General features: G+C 37.4%; 1 protein-coding gene across 1 annotated transcript; it reads left to right on the forward strand.

Moving 5' to 3' along the window:
• The first annotated feature begins 585 nt into the window (after window positions 1-585).
• DMP1 (dentin matrix acidic phosphoprotein 1) lies at window positions 586-12,079 on the forward strand. The gene is made up of 6 exons (XM_060654659.3): window positions 586-677; window positions 4,960-5,034; window positions 5,483-5,530; window positions 7,786-7,818; window positions 8,007-8,054; window positions 9,891-12,079. Exons 2-6 carry the CDS (start codon window positions 4,981-4,983, stop codon window positions 11,259-11,261), a joined length of 1,554 nt encoding a protein of 517 aa, XP_060510642.3. The 5' UTR covers window positions 586-677; window positions 4,960-4,980; the 3' UTR covers window positions 11,262-12,079.
• The last annotated feature ends 11,384 nt before the right edge of the window (window positions 12,080-23,463 follow it).

The following is a 23,463-nucleotide window of genomic DNA, read 5'->3' on the forward strand; positions in this document are numbered from 1 at the left end:
AAGTAATGCTTCATTAGATTACCAAGAATTTTGGACTTTTGTGTGTATATAGGGGTTAGGGAGATGGGAGGAAAACGAGGTAAGCAGTAGAGGTTGTTAAAAGATAAGAAGGGAGAGGATAAAAGCTTATATTCTCAACACCATCAATTTAGGCAAATCTAGTATTTTAGAAGGTTCTTCATGTACAACCTGGAAATGTACATTAACAGGAAACTTTCTGCCCACTCCTTGCCTCTCCTTTTCCCATCCATGTGTCTGCTGGGATCTGTCAGTAGGTGGAAAACATTGTCATTGTTTATAATGCTCATAAGCCTTCATGGATGTGAATGACATATATTTAGAAATCAAAATAAAGCTTTAGGAAGATCTTCAATTTAATGGAAACTAGTCTAGTCATTTGGGAACCACAAGAGCTTTTTAGGGAAAATCTGCCTCTGCAAGTTGGAGGAAGTGTGGGTGTATTGGAGTCCCGGTGACACCTTGTGATGTCAGTCACCCCCTGCCTGAGGTTGATTGGCTATGAAAAGCTGAAGCAGAGTTTAAATTCCTGCACCATCAGAGAAGTGAACATCAGAACATCAACACAAGGGTGGCTTCACTGGGCACAGATTTCCTCTGTGAGAACTTCAGACTCATTGTTGAGACTTTTGGGGAAAAGTCTTTGTGAACTGAAGAGGGTAAGAAATTTTCATTTTTGAAAAATTTTAAAATGACTTCTGCTATGTTTGGAAAATATTAAACATGTATACATGTTGAGAGGCGTTATGCCATGCAGAAGAAAGATGGGGAGAGCTGAGCCTTGGGTTAAAATGATTCCCAGTTTTGTGCCTGATGTTTATGCCACAGCAAATAATGATATTCAAGTGACATGTTAAGTCAATAGAACCAGATGTTCTCTATATTACTCTAATTAGACCTCTGCATTCAGGAGGCCTATGGAGAGTCATTTTGAAGATTAGCTTTAATTAGCAAAACAAAATTTTACATTTAGGTTTTATGGATATAATGACGTTCATGGCCTACAAAACATTATGAAAGAATCTAAAGTAGACTAGCAGGACTTCCAAAATATAGTCTTTTAAATTAAAATCATTTAATGCTATTCATCTAGATAGTATCCAATAATATTCATTATGAACTGAGTAACTGAAAGAAGATGCTAAGACTACTGAAATAAACCAAGGATGTGATAATTACAATATTTTTGTATTGTCTACTTAGGTATTTGTGTTAGCATGCCTTGCAAACAGAATGCAATAAAATGTTGAGTATAACTATCTTCTAAAAACATTTTCTGGCGTAGAAGACTTAAGAAATATATGTTCCAATCCATGTGTATTTTTATTTACTGCATTTATTCCACTTCATCTATATCAGAAGTGTCTGTCTTCCATAATAGAAAATGGGAATTGTGGTCAGGCAATGCATTCTCTGTTACATCTAGAAAATCCCACGTGTAATAGCAGTACTTCAAGCAACCTGTCTTTTCTTTAGGAGCAATAGCTTCTAGTGAACCATACTTTCTGTTTACCTGAGGGCCAAATGCACTATCCTACTTTGATGTGCTTGGTTGGTTAAAATGTGTGAACAGTTTTCTAAGGGCATTAGTCCACTTACCTACCCCAAAATGGTAATGTGGACCAATGTGCCTCAAATGCTTAGACACCTTCCAATTTGAATTTGAATTTTAGGGCACCTTGGAGTTATTTTAATGTGGTTGAAGGCATATGATGTGGGATTGATTGTAATTGACCTCAAGACAAATATAATTGGAAGGATTTGATATTTTTATTGCCTTATTTGTTTGGTTCTCTGAAATCCTGATATAATCATATCCTGGCCAAATTCCATTTTATTTTAAAAAAGTAATAATGAGGGGCACCTGGGTGGCTCAGTCAGTTAAACGTCCAGCTCTTGACTTTGGCTCAGGTCATGATATCATGGTCTGTGAGTTCAAGCCCCACGTCAGGCTCCATGCTGACAGTGCAGAGCCTGGTTGGGATTCTCTCTCTCTCCTTCTCTTTCTCTTCCCCTCCCCGACTTGTGCTTTCTCTCTCAAAATAAATAAATAAACTTAAAAAAATAAAATAAAAAACTCTAATTGAAAGCCTAAATTAGGGTTAAAGATCTGACTTCCTTTAATGCTTGATGGCAGACTATATATTCTATGAGAGGCAACTTCAGCTCTTACAGGACCCCAGGCTGTCTTTTATTTTTGTTCAGGAAATTATTGCTTTAGGTCAGGGTGCTAAATGGTATTTCTAGAAGCACAAGCAAGTTACTGCATCTTTCTTATGTTTCGTAATATTCTATCCCTAAGAAACTTGAACACTGGAAACACATACTTTCTTTGCAAAAATACACAACATTCATTAGTTTAGGGCATCCCTTAAGTTTTTTTTTTCCTATTTAGATAAAAGAGAATCAACAAAACAAAACAAAAACAAGAGGAGAACTCTATTGGCCTTTATCAAGTCTGGAATATTGCTAGCTTTCAGAAGAACATCAGAGATTATCACCCTATTCAAATTTCACTTTGAAAATTAAAATGGTGAACAATCTAATTTTCATTCGACCTGTGACACCAAAACCATTAGCATGTAGTTATTTTGAGAATATCACATTTAAGGGAAATGTTCCTTAAGAAATAAACCTATGAACTTAAAAAAAACAAAACAAAACAAAAAACAAAAAAACTTTGATTGTGGGAACTAAGGGGAAATAGAGTGGAGGAAAAATTTTCCTCTACTCTTGTAGGGTCTCCAGCTGGGTTTAAGAATTAAACTGACATAAATCAGATTAGCTGGAGAAAAGCAAACATGTTTCATTAACATTTTTACATCTCCATGAGAGCCTTCATAAGAGAATGAAGACCTGAAGGAGTGACCACAGAAGGCTTTTCTACCTTTTAGATAAAGGAACAATACACCTGTAAAGAACTGACAAGACAAAGGGCTTTGGGCTGGGATGTAAATTACAGGGAAGTGATTAGGAAGACAAGATTAGTTTAACAAGGTTTGTACAGATTTCTCTCAGCCTTAACCTTTCTTCTCTCAGGATGAGAATGTCTTCCTTCCTCTTGGTATAGTGAAGCCAACTTTCACATGGGAGTTTCTTGCTTTCAGGAAGATAAAGGAGGATCAGAGCATCTTTCTTGCATTTGCTGTTTCCCAAAGGCCTTTAGTTTAAAATAATTTTTATGTCAAGGAAGCATATTTTGGGATGCAAGATATTCCGGTTTCCTTCAGAAGGAATATCTTTTTGAATTAGGTTTGTTTTAGATGGAGTTGAGCATTTTCATATGTTTTCTGTTAATTTTAGGTAGAGGATTTGAAAAAGAACTAAAAATATCAAAACACAAAGACTAATATGAACTATGCTGAATTAGAATAAAGAAAATAACACAAATGGAGAACAACTATGTTGAAGTGAGATAATGCTCATGATATAAAATGGGAGAATCTATTGGACCATTTGAGCTGAAAGTAGAAATGAGCAACATTCTCAGTTTCCTTAGGATTTCTACTGTTTTCTTGAATGAATTAAAAAATAAGATTAGATGACTTCTAGAGCTCAATGTTACAGACATTATTCAGCATATCCAGACATTAGTGAGCAATGTATTCTTATTTCTTAGATCGGAGATTAAAATCATTCAGAGTATCTTAGAAACAAAAGTGAAGTCTGAAATAAACTTGCAGGATTTTGCACAAAATGTATGGAAATCCATCTGACTAATTTATTAGGGCAACTACAAGGCTAACAAGTGCTGGGTAAATTATTTTTCCTTTAGATCATTTCAAAACCTTTTGCATTAGCATGTAGTACATCTATTTTTAGATACAGAACAAGTTGTTTTCCAAACCACCAGTTCTTGAGGTGTGAAATGAAGCCACCCTTCAGGAAAATACAGTTTGATTTGGCATGTTTCTCTCAGCGTAATTCACAAGTACATCCCAAAGCTCTAATCTTCCTGAGATCCTTCAGTAATGCAAATGACTGAATTAGTCATTTAAATGAAAGAATTTAGTATAATCTATGTGTAATATATGACCAATTGTAGCACAGTAGATATTAAGAGCTTTCTGGAGCTGTACTATGTAAGCTGCCATAGTAAACCTCTGTAGATCAGGAAGACAAAAGGCAAAAACAATCTATGTTGTTTAAATATTATTTCGAAGTTATAAATGTGACTGAGAACCAATGTGTGTATGTATATAGACAAATGCTGATGACCTATTGATGGTATCAGTACATTTTGGTTTAAGTGTATATTTGCCAGGTTGCTGTGCCACAATAATGTGCATAATTATCATAAAAGTGAATTGATCAGAAATTTCTCGATTCCTCTTTCTTTACTTGTTCCTCTATTTGTCCTATTTTGTGTGTTAGGGAAGAAGCATTTATAGACCTTCTCACTGAAGTATTTCCAATTTGTCTCTTAGAAGTGAGGTTTCTTTTTAACCAGTTTACTGAGATATAATTCAATATATACTTTACACACTTGAAGTGTACAGTCATTAACTTTTAGCCATTGCATAGAGCTGTACAACCTTCAGCAAAATCAGTTTTAGAACATTTTCATTACCTCCAAAATTCATTCCTTAACCTATCACTCTCAAACTCTCCTCCAGTCCTGGGCAAACACATCCTTTCTATCTCTATAGATTTGCCTATTTGGGACAGTTCATACAAAAGGAATCATACAATATTGTGCCTGGCTTCTTTCACTCAGTATAATGTTTTCAAGGTTCCTCTGCTTTGTAGCATGTATCAGTACTTCATTCCTTTTTATGGGTGAATAATATTCCATTGTATAGATACAGTACTTTTTATTTATCTATTCATCAGTTGATGGACATTTGGATGAGCTGTGCTTTTCAATAGGAAGAAAATGTCAAAAAGTTAAAGCTATATTTCTTTAGCATTAAGGAAAACATCTTCTGTCCTTCATCACAGGCAGAGTTGCCACTGCCGGCTATGAAGACCAGCATCCTGCTTTTGTTCCTTTGGGGGTTGTCCTGTGCTCTCCCAGTAAGTATCAGGGCAGAGATATATGAAAAAAGATCATTTATACCTAAGATCCCACAATTTGCATTGGCTATAAGCCAGATGGCTGGCTCTAGATGAAAACAGTAGTTTCTTAGGAAGCTGTTTTCTTTAAAATATCATCTGAATTATTCCTTATGCTGTTTATTCACATAGCTAGGATTCTCGTTTTTCTTCATCATCAATGGTTCTCAAAGTGTCATCCCCTGAACAGCAGCAGCATCAAGTAGGATTTTGTTAGAAATATAAATTCTCAGGTCCTGCCTCAGACCTACTGAGCTGTACTCTCTAAGGATGTGGCAATATTTGGTTTAACATGGCATCTAGGTGATTCTGATTCACGCTAAAATTTGACTATCACTGCTCCTAAGTGTCCATAGCTACTGCCTTGGAAATTTCTCTGTGGGCTAACCATGTATACTAAATTTTCCAGGTAGCCAGGTATCATAATACTGAATCTGAGAGCTCTGAAGAATGGACGGTGAGTAGAAATAAGATTAAAAAATATTTTTAATTTAATATATTAGTATAACCAAATTGGCTCCACTGCAAATGTTGAAACTGCTAATGATTTAATGAATATCTTAATAATCTAAGATATAGGGCTATAATTTCTAGTTCATATGAAAAAAATTAGTTCATATAATGCTTCGACTTCAACTTAATAGTATAATTTGGTAAGGAGGCATTTTTTCCATTTAGCTTTATTTTCATAATGGATGTGTGCAGTAGCAGAAGGGGATGGATGACAGTGAACCAAGGCTGCTCTTTGGAGTGCCAGGTGGCTCAGCCGGTTAAGCGTCTGACCCTTGATTTCAGCTCAGGTCATGATCTCACTGTTGAGAGACTGAGCCCCATGTCATGCTGCCTGCTCAAGATTCTCTCTCTCCCCCTCCCTCCCCTGCTCATGCTCTCTCAAAAAAAAAAAAAAAAAAAAAGACTGCTGTTAAAGGATTAGGACGAGAGATCTGTTTTACCAGGAGATGTCTGGAAGGCAAGAGGTCAAGTCTTAGAAAGTGAGAAGAGAAAGAAGAATGAGAGGATACCAGAGTCTCTGGAATAACACCTAAATGTTGATTGCGTGTTGACTCTGAATGGCTCAAGAACCATTGCCAGGCTGTTCTGTGCTTTACATGAAAACACTGAGACACAGGGAGTAACCTAGTCTGTCTAGGTTACACTGTTAGTAAGTGTTAGAGCCAGACTTTAAACCCAGGTCACCCTGGCTCCAGAGTCCACATTCTCTATCAGGGTGTTATATCCCTCTCAGGAAGGGGCCAAGTCTAGAAGGCCAGTAGGTTCTCAAGATTGAAACTACAAATAATGCTTAAAATTTTATGCTAAGTCAGAGTGTTTTGCTCATGACCTTGTTTCCTGCTGGCTTTTGCACATGATGCAGCTTGGGCACAACACTATTAGTGGTGGCCAGATAATGTCAGAGGCTTGAGATGGGGTCCTGCCCCTGCCTGAGATTAGAATAGACATTGCAGGATTTCTTATATGAACTTTCATCAGAGATGTCTTTCTGCTAGTTAATTGAAAAGTAGCCACTGCAGATCTTCCCTCTTATTCAACCAAACACTCTAGAGTACCACAAACATTTGGCATGAGAAAAATACCGATGTCTTCCTCCCTTTCATCCCTTAATTCCAAATGATAACTGACAGAGTTATCTCTGAGAGCCTGCCATTGTGTCTGCCTGCAGAGTCACAGGGCAAAGACTTAGAGTGATTATATCTCCTTCCTCTGGGGAGATACCCCTGCCTAGCATAGCTGAGAGGCTTGTTAAAGACATGTTGATAGCAGCTCCAGTGCTGTACTCTGCAGCTCATAACCATCACTTAGCAGCTTGGAACCAGGAGGGATTTGAGGATTTTGCTGTGCTTGAGGGAAAGGGGGAGTGTAGATGAGAAGGCACCAGGATTAAAAAAAGTGAAATAAATCAGAACTATGCCCTGATTAAGTTTCAGACTTAGGTTTTTGGTTGTTTTTTTCTTTTTTTTCCTCATGGAGGTGATCTTATGTGATTCAAGAAGTGTTTAGTGGCTTTCTCAATTCAGTTTTATCTACTACTGAATTTTATAAAGTGATGTTCTCAAAATGCATTGTTTCTTTATATCATACTGAAAAATTCTCAAGATGTTTCCAATTTCATCCTCACAGCAAGTCTGTGGAGTATGCACAGTTGTTGCTAATATTCTTAATTTATAAATAAGAAATTGACATTGGACAGGTGAAGGGAATTGCTCAAATTCACAGAGTGACCAAACATTGCAGTTTACCCAAGACTTAGGGGTTTCCTGGAATATGTGAATTTCAGCACTAACATCAGACAGTTGGTTTTCAGGGATAAAACCAAAACCAAGGAGCTAATTGAGACTTCAATCTAGGTTCTAAGCTTCAATGCTGTTTTTCTTTCCTATGTTACATTTCATCCAGGTTGTATGAACAACCAGCTTCAAAGAAAGTATATTTTTTCTCCAAGTGAAGTATCAGAAACACAAAAACCTTCCCACAAGATCTTTTCCAGGCCATTGGGTCACCTCACATTCACTTTTTTTTTTTTTTTTTTTTTTTTTTTTTTTTTTGCCATTTCACCATAAAATGTCATACCTCATGTAAATGTAAAATATATGACAAGAAACCGAAAAAAAATCCCTTAAAATGACTTTAAATATTTGCAAGACATGGTCCATCTGTGAAGGAGTAACTTGTTTTTCTTCCTTTTTTTTACAGGGTCATTTGGCTCAGACACCAACACCACCCTTGGTAACTATCTTGTTCATTTTTTGGTCATAAACATCTCATAAAGTAAATTTACTTTAACACTCTTCTCATCACCTTAGGCCATTTGGACAGCAGTAAATCCAAACCGCAAGCAACTGATGTGTATCATATATTTTTCTTTCCTTGGGAACTACTAACAGGAAAAATAAACAACTTCTTTTTCCTTTTAGGAGAGCAGTGAGTCATCTGAAGAAAGTAAAGTTAGCTCAGAGGAACAGGTAATTAAACAGACCTTTCTTAACTTTTCAGACTACTTAGGAGTTGAAGGAAATGATGTTAGATTAAATTACCTGGCAACAATTCTAAATGTAATATTTTCTAACCTTTGGTTATGCTAGCTAAATAGTCCCAGAAAATAAGAAGAGAAAAATGAGTGGGAGAATTCAGATGTTCGTTCCATATATATCACTGGGGCCAGAATGGAGACATTGTGGCTCATATAAACACACACACACACACACACACACACACACACACACACACACACACGGTCATAAACCATGATAGACAAGTAATTGTTCATTTATCACTCTAAAATGTTGCTTTTATAATTGGAGTAGTTCAGATCAGGCAGAGAAAGCCTTCTGGCTCACATGAAGCACTTGCTGGGTCTAGAGACCTCCTCCATGTTAAGTATCTTGTTGGAGGAGAGAATAGGAAATCCCTGAAGAAAGTTTAATAAAACAGCTTCTTTAGTAATGACTTGTCTAAACAGTCTCAATGGTGGTTCTGGGAATGAGAAAAGCTGACTTAGTTTATAATTATATCCCTTTAATAAAAAGCTGGCTTTCTTTCTCTTGCATGCACACTTTTTTTTTTCATTTTTCTAAGACTAAATGTCATTACTTTTTTGGCTCTTCTATTATTTTGACCAAACTCAAACCTGTGGGGCTCCAGAGATTCCAGGAACCAGGTTTCTCCCTGAAGCTTTGAACCATGTTGCACTCTACCCTCAACCAGTTAAAGGATGAATTATTTGGTGTTTTGTTTTTTGTTTTTTTTGTTTTTACCATTATTTACTAAAGGTTTGTCAAAGCAACAGTCTAGAAATTTACAGGCATAGAATTGGGGCCGTTTTATGGAGATGTGATTTATTGCCTCCATATTCTCTGAGCTCTCAAATGAAATAGTCCCAGTTTGAGAAGTGTGCAATATGTGCCATTGAATTATGGGAACTAAAAAGATGCTTAGTTCCAGCACACCAGTGTAAATCTAGCAATGGGAAGACATGTCATCATTTTGTACTCCCAAATGGAAAGTCAGACATTGATCAGTAGGGGCAGGTGGAAAAATAAAAAAACAAAATTGGCAAGGATGCTCTGCTATGGGGTATGGTAGAGAGAACAGATTTTTCTAGAGCATAATGAATGAAGACTCACTGTCTTTCCTTGTCTGTGTAGAGGATACAATTGTTCGACTTATGGGGATAATCTCTCTGAGCTCACACTTAGAATAAGCTTCCCTGGTGGTCTCACTAGTTGCAGTCTTTTAGCTAAGCCTTCTACGGGCAACTCTGCCTGTGTGGGTGAAGTATAAATACGGTTTGGGTGAGATGTATATCTTACTGTAATATTTTACTATCATTTTAGCTAAAGGTTTCATTATACTGCCCTAGTACATTTTTCCCCCCTGAGTTGAGAAAAAAAAATATTTGGGTCTTTTAAAAATCACCCAATATTTTTTAAAACTCTGTTTTAAACCAAACAATTTGATGAGTATTACAAACCACCTCTTTAATGTACAAAAAAAATTCTCTGAGTTTCTTCCTGGGATCAGACTTACAATATGATTGGAATTTCATAAATGTGATTTCTATAAATGTTTTTGAGAAAATTTCTACAGCATTGAGTGAACTGTGTCTATATAAAATGGAATGACTTGAGTTTCAACTCCTCTTCCTTCCTCTTTAACCTCTGGTAGAGATGTTATTGAGCAGTAAAACTGATCATGGGCTAGAAGGAGGGACATAAGAAGAAGAAAGTAGGAAGAGCCTAGATAATACCCTCTGTATCAGCTCCTGGAGTACTGACATGTTTGTTAACCCCAAACTCCAGGCCAATGAAGACCCTAGTGACAGTGTTGAATCAGAGGAGGGCCTTGATGATCATCAACATGTGCATAGACCAGCTGGTGGCCTCTCTAGGAATGGAGGAAAAGAAGGAGATGATAAAGATGATGATGAAGATGACAGTGGAGATGACACTTTTGGTGATGATGACAATGGGCCAGGACCTGAAGAGACACAAGAAGGAAACTCTAGACTCAAAAGTAATGAAGACTCGGCTGACATCACACAATCCAGGGAAGACAGTGCACCGCGAGGGGAAGACAGTGCCCAAGATACTACCAGTGACAGCAGGGACCTTGACAATGAGAATGAGGTGAAGAGCAGGTCTGAGGGAGGTGGCTTTGCTCAAGATAGTGAGAGTGAGGAACACTGGGTTGGAGGTGGCAGTGAAGGGGATAGTAGCCATGGGGATGGCTCTGAGTTTGATGATGAGGAAATGCAGAATGATGATCCAGACACTATCAGGAGTGAGAAAGGCAACCTCAGAATGAGCAGTGCTAGTGTCGAATCAAAAGGAAAGAGCGATGAGCAAGCAAGCACTCAGGATTCAGTTGACAGCCAATCAATGGAGTATCCGAGGAGGAAAATTTTTAGAAAGTCCCGCATTTCTGAGGAGGATGACATAGGTGACCTTGATGATAGCAACATAATGGAAGATGTCAAGAGTGACTCCACAGAAAACACCAATTCCAAAGATGCTGGCCTCAGCCAATCCAGGGAAAACAGCAAAAGTGAATCTCTAGAAGACAGTGAGGAGAATCAATCTCAAGAAGACAGTCAAAATGTACAAGACCCCAGCAGTGAATCTAGTCAAGAGGTTGATCTGCCATCTCAAGAAAATAGTAGTGAATCTCAGGAAGATGTAGTGAGTGAGTCCAGGGGTGACAACCCAGATAATACCACCAGTTACTCAGAAGATCAGGAAGATAGTGACTCCAGTGAAGAGAACAGCTTGAACAAACCCTCTAGTTCAGAAAGTGAATCAAGAGAGGAGCAAGCTGACAGTGAATCCAATGAAAGCCTCAATGACAGTGAATCCAAGGAAAGCCCAGAGTCCACTGAGGACGAGAATAGTTCTAGCCAGGAAGGCCTCCAGTCTCACAGTGCCTCAGCAGAGAGCGAGAGTAAAGAAAGCCAGTCTGAGCAGGACAGCCAGTCTGAAGAAGATGATGTCAGTGATTCTCAGGACAGCAGCAAATCAAAAGAAGACAGCAACTCTACTGAGAGCAAATCAAGCAGTGAGGAAGATGGTCAGTCAAAAAACACTGAGATAGAAAGCAGAAAATTAACAGTTGATGCTTATCACAACAAACCCATTGGGGATCAAGATGACAATGACTGCCAAGATGGCTATTAGCATCAGCATCAGCATCACTAGCTTTCCTAAGAAGTGGCTCTTACATACAGGAGTCTTGGGGGTTGGGGAATAGGGAAATCATTATAACTATAATTTATTGATGTTTTTATCAGAAGGACAACCAGAGGCCATTTCTTTCTGAAAGGAAATGCTGGATATTATATTTGTTTCTAGAGTGTCACCAATTTATAGGGGTTTAAATACTGTCAAATGATACCAGAACACACTCAATGAGACTGGAAGCAAGGAAAGATGTACAGCTTCACAACTGAAATAGTTACTAACTCATTAACATAACAGTTATTGAGATTCTATTACGTACCAGGTACTGTGCTAGGTGCTGGGATATAATGAAGCTTAAGGCTTGTTTCTTGCTCCTGAGGAGCTTATAGAGGGATAAATAAAGTTCAAAAGCTAAAGAGGGATACATATGAGGGAAACAAGAATTATAACAATGCAATGTGGTGAGTGCTGTAAGAGGTATGATCAAAATACATGGCAGCACAGAACATGGGACTAACTGTGCCTTGGATAATCAGGGAGGGCTTCAAAATAGGACACTAGAGTTGGAGCACTGCATAAGATTTCTCCATTGAAGACAAGAGAATTCTGTTTATCCTTGGGATAAGCAACAGTGAATCCTATATGATGAAATATTTAGTTTGTGGAAACACTTTCAAATTACAGCACAGGAGGTATTTTGGATAAACAAAACTTTGTTTTGATGCTTTTTGCGGAATTCCCATGAACACTGCCTCACTTACAACTGGTGATATGATATGGAAGGCTGGGTGGGAAATAGTAGAAAGAGATCCCTCTTTGAATAGATAGAAAACTTTTAGCTTTATTTTTTTCCTAAAGTCAGTCTATGTGCAATGCTGGAAAACTATTCTCCGAGTCTTTTACATATGTTGCACATAGCAAAATTGTGTACATAGAATTCAATTGATTTTTGCCAAATATCTTTTGAAATGTTACCTCAACATAAAATATGTTTTGTAATAAAGACAATAATATCTAGAAGAAATGTGTGCTTATTTTTATAGTGATATTAATTATTAGGAAACATCTGTATTAAACAACTCTTCCTTTAAAACATTAAAGAGTAGTTTCCTTTCTTCCATTAAAATAAATGATTTTCCTAAATTATTTCATGAAAATTTTATTTATAATTCAGGTAGAATTTTGATAAAATTACTTTATGTATTGCTTATATTTTATTAAATATACCTGTTAGAGATAAGGAAAAAAGAAAATGAAGCAAGCTGTCAACATTGCTTAAGGCCATGCCAAAAGTTCATAATGTTTGGGTTTAACATTAGTTCTTGCTGGTATCCCAGACTGTCATTTGTGTAAACTCTGGAATCTACAGGGAAACATATTTCTTTTATTTTTTAATTATTTGAAAGAAACTACTGTACATCAGCACTTTTACTTTTCAAATGTGTCCATTGGAGTACATCAGAATTCCCCTACAAATTTATTAAGAGAATCAGAAAGATTTTCTAACCTTCAGTCTGACCCTCCCCATCCTTCCATAAGCTCGATTCCCTTACAATGTCAAAGCTGAGAATATTAGAATATTCTCTAATCCTATCTCCTGAGATTTTAATTTAGTAGGTCTAAAGTGAAACCCAGAATTCTGTTTTTAAAAGGATCCCAGGAGTTCTGATGCAAGCCCATCCACATACTTGTATTTGAGTTCTCTAGCTCAATGGATTAATTAACTGGTTCTAATTAAATTTCCAAGGGTGTACATGTGAGGAAGTAATTAACCTCTTTAGAGAGTTTAAGAAGTTTTGGGACAACTGAGGTAAATTTTGGGGAGTGACTAAGAAAACAGGGGAGAAGCACATTCCAAGCACAGGGAACAAAAGAGTAGATGTACAAAATTGTTCATGGCATGTTAATGTATGACAAAAATATCTAGTGTTACCAAAGCATTGGGAAGAGAGAAGGAGAAAGGGGAAGTGATAAGATAAGAGATTGCTGGAAAGGTGAGCTGGGATCCAACATGAAGGTCTCTGAATGCCAGATTAAGGGAGAACAGCCTCATTAGTGAGTACTTGCCTAGAGCTAGGTTTTCATATATGATATACATATCAAAAACATCTTTGACATCGATATTATAATTTCTCTACTCACTTTAAAAATATATATATATAACAAATAGGAGCAGATGAAACACAGAAAAGCTAAGTTAAGTATCCTACACCAAAATCCAAGAAATAGCAGAGTCTGATTCCATTTCTGTTCAATGATGAACCACTGAAAATTTTAAGCAGTGAGCATTCATGAATATATGAATATGGTCTTATCTGCTTGAAAAATGAGCAAAGAAATGCTACATTCTCTAGTTTCTCTCAGCATGTAAAGAACCTAAGAAAGTGACTGAGAAAGTCACTTTCTAATGGCTTGTTTCCCTAAACCTGTTATTTTGAGAGTCACATTAGTGGAGAATTCATTCTTACTTTCCCTAAAGATTCCCATTAAAAATTTATATGTATATATATACGTATATATACATAAAATATATATGTATTTTCAGACCGAAGATTTCTATTGAAGATTTTGTAAAAAGAAATGCCATGGTATGTTGGAGAAACTAGCAATACTGATGTCCAAAAAAGGAAGCTTATACTGAGCTCTTTAGCAAGCATGGCTTAATGTGAAGAACTCATTCAGCCTGGAAGCCACTGATTGCCACAAGGCACTAGACACTGGCTTGTATTGCTGATATCACTGGCAATGACTCTAGATGCTGCTAATAATACTGGTACTACTGATTCCAGCTGTCACTGCTGCCAGAGACCATTCTCCATGAGCCCTGCTTCACTGTATCACAATGAAGTTCTCAATTCAAAGTCCATGGTAGATGCATAAAATTGTCAGATCCTACGCTAAATGCTTATGTACTAGTAAAGGGACCCTAGAAAGAAAGTATCTTCATTTTCAGTTTCTACAACACAAGATGAATTTTATCTTTTAACCAGACATGTAAGGTGGTAACGTATGTGCCATATGTAAGAGGAGGTTCAGATGCTGGATGAGCAAAAAGAATGAAAGATGTCCTACTGATGGGGAGAAGATCCATGTCTACACCCAAAGGGAAGTAAGTAACATTAATGCCATGGGAATGACCAAGTCAACTTCCATGGCTGTGCGTGAGATCCACGTTGGTGAACATAAGAGAAATAACACTAATACCAAAGGGAATGTATGGAACACCAAGGGAATTTCTCATGAAATACAGGGGAACTAACATTTATTGAGCAGACACTATGCTCTAACTCTGCACTAGGTGTCTTACTTTGGATCAGAGCTATAAGAATTCCAATGATGGGCTAGACTGGAGGCTATCCTCCTATATATAGTAAACGAACTCTAAAACTGAACTTCATGGAGGTTATATCCCTAAACCCCCTAAAGTTATTTGAAATGCTGATACATGTGGGTAGAAGATCCACAATTTTCATCAGATTCTTAAAAGAGTTTATGACTAACCTGCTAGAATCCAGTCAAACAAATAAAAGAAATAACACTGACATTCATAAGATCTGCCTGGATTTTGTTTTGTGAAACTATTGTTTTCTGTAAAAATCTAAGTCAGTGCTGAGGAAGAGCTGGGAGTAGAGCTTGATTCATGTTATATGCATTACTTGCTATGGTTAGCAGCTAAAGCTATGTAAGAAGGAAGATTATGTATCATAAAATATCTTTTTGTTCAAGAAGTATTTTTTTAGAGAGAGTGTGTGCACATGCATGTGAGCAGTGGGAGAGGGGTACAGGGAGAGGGAGAGAGGGAGAGAGGGAGAGAGGGAGGGAGGGAGGGAGGGAGAGAGGGAGGGAGGGAGGGAGAGAGAGAGGGAGAGGGAGAGGGAGAGGGAGAGAGAGAGAGAGGGAGAGGGAGAGAGAGAGAGAGAGAGGGAGAGGGAGAGGGAGAGAGAGAGAGAGAGAGAATTTTAAGCAGGCTCCACGCTCAGTGTGGAGCTCAACACAGGGCTCAATCTCACAACCCTGAGATCATTACCTGAACTGAAATCAAGTTGGACGCTTAACTGACTGAACCACCTAGGTGCCCCAACAAATATAATTTTTAATGGAAGTATAACTGACATGTAACATATTAGTTTCAGGTATAGAACATAATGGTTCAACATTTATATACACTGTAGGATGATCAGTAAGTCTAGTTACCATCTGTCTCCATGCAGTTACAATTTGTTTTTTTGTGATGAAACTTTTATTTTTTTTTTTTGTTAAATGTTTATTTTTGAGGGAGTGATTGACAGAGCACCAGTGGGGAAGGGGCAGAGAGAGGAGAGACAGAATCCAAAACAGGCTCCAGGTTCTGAGCTGTCAGCACAGAGCTCCATGCGGGGCCTGAACTCACAAACTGGGAGATCATGACCTGAGCTGAAGTGATGTTTAACTGACTGAGCCACCACATGCCCCATGAGAACTTTTAAGACTTACTCTTTTGGCAACTTTCAAATGTGCACCACAATGCTGTTTATTACATTACAGGACTTATTAATTTTAAAACTAGAAGATTGTACTTCTTGACCCCCTTCACCTATTTTGCCCATTGTACAAAACAGTGCCCCTCTGGCAACCACCATTCTGTTCTATGTAGGTATGTACGTACGTATTTATTTATTTATTTATTTTTAAGATTCCACATAGAAGTAAAATCATATGGTATTTGTTTTTCTCTGTCTGACTTACTTCGTTTAATATAATACCCTCTAGGTCAATCCATGTTGTTGCAAATGGCAAGATTTCATTCTTTTTTTAATGTCTGAGTAGTATTCCATTGTATATACACACCATATCTTCTTAATCCACTCATCCATTGATGGAGATTTATGTTATTTCAATATCCGTGCTATTATAAACAATGTGATGAGCACAGGGATCCATATATCTTTTTGAATTAGTATTTTCATTTTCTTCAGATAAATACCCAGAAAAGGAATTAATCATATGGCAGTTCTATTTTTAAGTTTTTGAGGAACCTCTATACTTTTTTCCATAGTGGATGCACCAATTTACATTCCTACAAGCAGTTTATGAGGGTTGCCTTTTTTCCATACCCTTGTCGACACTTATAATTTCTTGCCTTATTGATCACAGCCATTCTAACTGATACGAGGTGATATCTCACTGTGGTTTTGATTTGCATTTCCCTAATGATTAGTGATGTTGAGCATCTTTTCATGTGTCTGTTAGCCATCTGAAAAATGTCCGTTCAGGTCCTTTGCTCATTTAAAAAAATTTTTTAAATGTTTATTTATTTTTGAGAGAGAGAGACAGAGCTTGAGTGGGGGGAGGGGCAGAGAGAGGGGGAGACACAGCATCTGAAGCAGGCTCCAGGCTCTGAGCTGTCAGCACAGAGCCTGATGCAAGGCTCAAACCCACTAACTGTGAGATCATGACCTGAGCTGAAGTGGGATGCTTCAGGCACCCAGGCCACCCAGGCACCTCTAGATCCTCTGCCCATTAATCAATTTTTTGTTTGTTTGCTACAGAGTTGTAAGTGTTCTTTATATATTTTGGATATTAACCCCTTACTAAATATATCATTTGCAAATAATTTATTACATTCAGTTAAGTTGCTTTTTCATTTTCTTGTTAGTTTCCTTTGCTGTGCAGAAACTTTTTAGTTTGATGTGAACCCACTTGTTTATTTTTGCTTTTGTTGCCTTTGCTTTTAGAGTCAGAATCAAAAACTCATTGTCAAGACCCATGTCAAGGAGCTTACTCCCTATGTTTTCTTCTAGGAGTTTTATAGTTTCAGGTCCTACCTTCAAATCTTTAATTCATTTTGAGTTAACTTTGTGTATGGTGTAACACAGTAGTCTAGTTTCATCCTTTTGCATGTGGTTGTCCAGTTCCCCAACACCATTTACTGAACAGACTGTCCTTTCCTAATTGTATATTTTTTTCTGGCATTAATTAATTGAACACCTGTGCCTGGATTTATTTCTGGTCTTTCTATTCTGTTTCATTGATCCATGTGTCTATTTTGTATGCTAATACCATACTGTTTTGATTGCTCTAGCTTTGTAATATAGTTTGAAATCAGAGAGACATAGGATAACCCCAGCTTTGCTCTTCTTTCTCAAGACTGCTTTGGCTATTCAGGATCTTTCATGGTTCCATACAGATTTTAGGATTTTTTTGTTCTATTCTTCTGAAAAATGCCATTGGTATTTTGATAAAGATTGTACTGAATTGAGGTGGCTGGGTGGCTCAGTTGGTTTAGTGTCCGACTTCCGCTTGGGTCATGATACCATGGTTTGTGAGTTTGAGCCTTGCATCAGGCTCCTTGCGGTCAGCACAGAGCCCACTTCAGATCCTCTGTCCCCCTTTCACTGCCCACCCCCATTTAAAAAATAAATATTAAAAAATGAAAAAAAATAGATTGTACTGAATCTGTAGACTGCTTTGGGTACTATAGACATTTTAACACTAATTCTTCCAATCCATGAATACAAACTATCTTTCCATTTATTTGTATCTTTTTCAATTTCCTTTTAATTTTTGTTTTTACATTTATTTATTTTTGATAGAGACAGAGTTCAAGTGGGGGAGGGGCAGAGACAGAAGGAGACACAGATTCTAAAGCAGGCTCCAGGCTCCGAGCTGTCAGCACAGAGCCCGACAAGGGGCTTGAACCCACAAACCGTGAGATCATGACCTGAGCCGAAGTCGGATGTTTAACCGACTGAGCCACCCAGGTGCCTCTTTTTCAATTTCTTTCATCAATGTCTTATAGTTTTGAGTATAAGCCTTTCACCTCCCTGATTAAATTTAGTCCTAGGTATTTTATTCTTTTTGATATAATTTTAAACGAAACTGTTGTCTTAATTTCTCTTATAGTTTTAGTATATAGAAACACAACAGACTTTTGTATATTGATTTTGTGCCCTGCAATTTTACTGAATTCATTTATTGGTTCTAATAGTTTTTTTGGTGGAGTCTTTAGAACTTTCCATATATAATATCATGTCATCTACAAATAGTAACAGTTTTACTTCTTCCTAAATTGGGTGACTTTTTTTTTCCTTGCCCATTTCTCTGGCTAGGACTTCCACTACTATGTGTAATAAAAGTGGCAAGAGTGGGCATCCTTGTCTTGTTCCTGATCTTAGAGGGAAAGCTTTCAGCTTTCACCACTGAGTATGATGTTAGCTGTGGGCTTGTCATATATGGCCTTTATTATGTTGTGGTGCATTCCCTCTATACCTACTTTGTTGAGGGCTTTTGTCATAAATAGATGTTGAATTCTCTCAAATGCTTTTTCTACTCTATTGGAATGATCATATGATTTTTACCTGTCATTTTGTTAATGTGGTATATCATGTTGATTGATTTGTAGATGTTGAACCATCCTTGCATCTTTGGAATAAATCCCACTTTATTATAACACATGATCCTTTTAATGTATTGTTGAATTTGGTTTGCTAATGTTTCGTTGAGGATTTTTGCCTCTGTGTTCATCAGGGATATTTGGCTGTAATTTTTGCGTGTGATGGCCTTGTCCGGTTTTGGTATTAGGATAATGCTGCCTCATGAAATGAGTTTGGAAGTATTACCTCCTCTTCAATTATTTGGAAGTTTGAGAAGGACAGGTATTACAGCATCTTTGAATGTTTAGTTGAATTTACCAGTGAAGCCATCTGGTCCCAGGCTTTTGTCTGATGGGAGGTTTTTTATTACTGACTCAATTTCCTTACTAGTAATCAATCTCTTCAGATCTTCTGTTTCTTTATGATACAGTCTTAGAAGATTGTATGTTTCTAGAGATTTATCTATTTCTTCTAGGTTGTCCAATTTATTGGTATATAATTGTTCACAGTAGTCTCTTGTGATCTTTTGTATTTCTGTGGTATCAGTCATTAACTTTTATTTGACTCCTCTCTTTTTTTTCTTGGTGAGTTTTTCAAGGAACTAGCTCTTAGTTTCATTTATCTTCTTTACTGTCTTTTTGGTCTCTGGTTTATTTCCACTCTGATCTTTATTATTTCCTTCCTTCTACTAACTGTGGGCAACCAGAGCCATGTGATCAAGGACTGTTCTCTGTGTGGACTGTGTGTGTCTGCCAACTTAGTGGGGTAGTGGAAGAGCATAGGGCTGGGGTGCTCCCACTGGCTTTAGCAAAGTAGCAGGAAAATGCAGTGACTGTGCATGTCCCAAGTGCCAACAAGGAAGAAGGATGGTGCAAAAATGGCACTGACCAGCACCTTTGCCCCTAAAGAGAGTCCTAACAGACCCCTGCCCATCCAGTAGACACTTTAACATTATCAAATGAATCTCCTTCACATATAATATAGGTGCTTTTTAAACTGCTGCTTTGGCACTGGGCCCAGGGCTAGTGAATCTTCAATGCAAGCCCTTTATGGACAGTATCTCAGTACCTCAGAGCTCTCTGGGTCTCCTGGACATAAGCCTCATTGCTTTTCAAACTCACATGTCTTTCTGGTGAGGTCCCAAGAATGGAAGTGCCTGATGTGGGGCATGAATCCCACACTTGTCAGCGAAAAGCTATGGGTTTGTTCAATCCCTCCTAATTGTGATCAGAGGTGGGGTTTTTGGTGAGACTGCATCTTTGCCTCTCCTACCCATTTCAATGTGGCTCTTTTATTGTTTGTTGTGAAGGAGGTTTCAGCTACTTTTCAGGTCTTTTTCAGGGGGACTTGTTTCATATGTAGCTGTAGATTTGGTGTGTCTGTGGGAGGAGGTGTTTCAGGACCTTCCTATGCCACCATCTTGGACAATATTCCCTCAAAGAGATACAATTTTTTAAACTTAAAAAAAAATTAAGTTAGCTAACATACAGGATAGTATTGGTTTCAGGAGTAAAACCCAGTAATTCATCACTTACATATAACACTCAGTGCTCATCCCAACAAGTGCCCTTGTTAATGCCCATCAACCAGTTAGTTCATCCTCCCATCCACCTCCCTTCTAGCAACCCCCAGTTTGTTCTCTGTATTTAAGAGTCTCTTATGGTTTGCCTCCCTCTCCACCTTTATCTTATTTTTCCTTCCCTTCCCCTATGTTCATCTGTTGTGTTTCTTAAATTCCACGTATGAGTGAAATCATATGGTATTTCTCTTCCTCTGTCTGACTTATTTCACTAAGCATGACATACTCTAGGTCCATCCACATTGTTGCAAATGGCAAGATTTCATTCTTTTTGATCGCTGAGTAGTATTCCATTGAATATATGTATGTGTGTGTATATATACACACACACCCCACATCTTCTTTATCCATTCATTCATCAATGGACATCATTGGGCTCTTTCCATAATTTGGCTATTGTTTATAGTGCTGCTATAAATATTGGGGTGCATGTGCCCCTTCAAATCAACATTTTTGTATCCTTTGGATAAATAATACCTAGTAGTACAATTGCTGTGTCGTAGGGTAGTTCTATTTTTAATTTTTTGAGGAACCTCCATACTGTTTACCAGTGTGACTGCACCAGTTAGCAAGGAATAAAAACTTCACATTTCTTAAATGTTAATAGGAAACATAATAAAAATAAATATTCTCTAAATACAATTTTAAACCATATAGTTCCTATGTATTCCAATTATATTTAGATTCTGTGTAGTATGTAGATACTGTAGAGATTGAGAATTATCCCAGTGCCCATTCTCCTCTTCTTTGTGTTAGTAACAGAAATCTTTGGTTTTCAATTAGGTACATAGGTGTTCAGAAGACTCCATTTTCCTTCTCAGCGTCCTTGCAGCTAGGCACGCACATGTGGCTGAATTGTGGCCAACAGAACATTAACAGAAGTGGTGTGCTTTGCCTCCTTCCTTTCCTCTCTTCCCACTGACTGGAAACTGGCAGCTGTTGAAATAGCCTCTTTGTAACAAAAGGTACCCTCATCTTAGTTGTTTCACGAGAAAGAAATAAAGTTCAATCTTATTTAATCCACTGTATTTGGGGATCTCCTAATTATAGTAGCTTAATCTATATTCTCACTAACATGTATGTAGCAGTGTATAATCAGAGACTATGTGAACATAATTTGAAGTGGGTAGTATTTTAGATTTCTTACCAGAAACACTGGGTAATCTTTCCTTTACTTAATAACTGAAAAAAATGTGTTCTTTAATTGTGCTCTCATGATATTTTTATGTGTACTCCATAGGCTTTTATATTATTTAGATAAAGTTAACTTTTAGACTATAAATTATTAATTTGATATGGAAAAAATACACAATAGAGTCAGTTAAAATAAATAAAATATTTAGCCTTTGCCAACATGGGTAATGAAGAAAATGCCACAGTGCATAAACTATTCCTTGAGAACAAATGGTAGTTATACCAATGTTTCATGAAGCTGCTAGAAACCATTTGGTAAATTTCTACATCAAGGACTAAAATTATTGGTCAAATTTTCAGTTTGAGACATTGATTATTCAAGTACAATTTGCAAATCTGGCTATTGTGAATGAGTGTAATGAAAATGAGGTAAGGATGTAGATCTGCTTCTATTTCATTGTAAGCTGTCTACTGGTTCTCAGCCCTGGTTGCACATCACCTGACTAGTTAAAAAAAAAAAAAAAAAAAAAAAAAAAAGTCTTTACTTAGGCTCCATACCAGAGATTCTGACTTAAGAACTGGTCTAAGTTTGGGCTTTGACACTGGTAGTTTTTGAAGTCCAACATAATTCTAAAGTGCAACCAGCACTGAAAACTCCTGTGGTAATATAATAGCTAATATAATATAATCATAACTGGGCCATTCTTGGGTCCCAGTTGTAGGTCTAATATTGGAAACAAAGCACTAAACAAACTCCAATCCCATTTTATATAATGAGTTGAATTCTTACATCAGTTACACAGACTTCTCTGCTTCCTCTGTCAACACATAAATAGGCCCAACAGTTGAGTAACTGGAGCATATAGTTATCACCAACTTACAGATGGGAACTGCTCAAGACAATAAGTTATCATAAAATATGTAAGGATATTTTTGCTTTTTGGTCAACTGCCCATTCCAAGGCCAGTCAGAATATAACATCTCTTGAGTTTCACTCTCATTGGCTTTCTATCAACATTTGTCTTGTCATCAAAATTAATCTTGCTTAAGTTCATGAATGGTTTCCCTCTGTGCTTGCACTGCAATACATATTGCAGATATATAAACAGATATAACAGATGGAAGAAATCAGAGCAGGAGAAATATCTACAGACTATATAGATCTCATGGTGAGACACACAAAGCATAAATCCTGGCTTTCCCTTTTTGGCACAGATTATAACTATTATTTTAAGGAACTGAATATAAATGCAGTGTTTGGTCAAAAACTTTACTTTGTAACTGACATGAAAGAGACCATTACCATTCTGTTCTGTAACACAAGCTATCCTTTATAAATTTTAAGTGTGGCAGATTTCCTGGAAGTCCCCCATGGGAAAGAAGGAAATTAACAGAAGGGAGGGTGCAGGAAGCCTGACTGGGATATTGTTGGGTCCATATCCACGTCCACCTCAAACAGAACTTCAAAGTTCTCTCATCTCCTTCCTGGGGTGGTTGTTTCTCTACCCCATTTTGCCCCTCCACAAGTCGATATAAAGCTAGGGTAAGGAGTTTACATAGGTAGAGAAAGGATAAACTTTGCTATGCTTTAAAATGGTGACAATATTAGTAAAAGAAAGTTTTGCCCTTAAATGTTTCACTCCAAGGATGGACCTCAAAGTATCATTTGTCCTTCTTCCTGCCCTACACAGGACTTGAAGAATATGAATTACTCTCTCCACTTACCTTGGCTTCAGCTTCACTAAAGGGAAAGCTTGAAGGAATCAAATGACCCCAAGGGATAAGAACGGAGGTGATAAAATAATGGAGGTTATAAAAGGTGAGAAGAGGAGAAAGAAAAGGACAGAAAAGAGGCAGCTGAGAGAAAGGACCTTCTTACGTCCATGAGAATTGGATTCCCTATGGGTTGGTAACTGTTGTGAGGGGCAGAGTAAAGAACTGTTTTCACTGTCTCCTAGAAACTGTGTACTTGAAAGGCAATGTCAAAATTTTCTTTCTGAGACTAGACTGTACCTTCCTGACTTTTCAAATATTAAGGAAAGGAGTAAAGGGATTGAAGCAATTCTGAGGGATTATGGCAAATTGAAGTCTGACCCACATAAGGTCAGAGGCCAAGGAAAGGCTGTATTCAAGA

This window comes from Panthera onca, chromosome B1, assembly GCF_046562875.1.
Source record: "Panthera onca isolate mPanOnc1 chromosome B1, mPanOnc1 haplotype 2, whole genome shotgun sequence".
NCBI classification, from domain to species: domain Eukaryota; kingdom Metazoa; phylum Chordata; class Mammalia; order Carnivora; family Felidae; genus Panthera; species Panthera onca.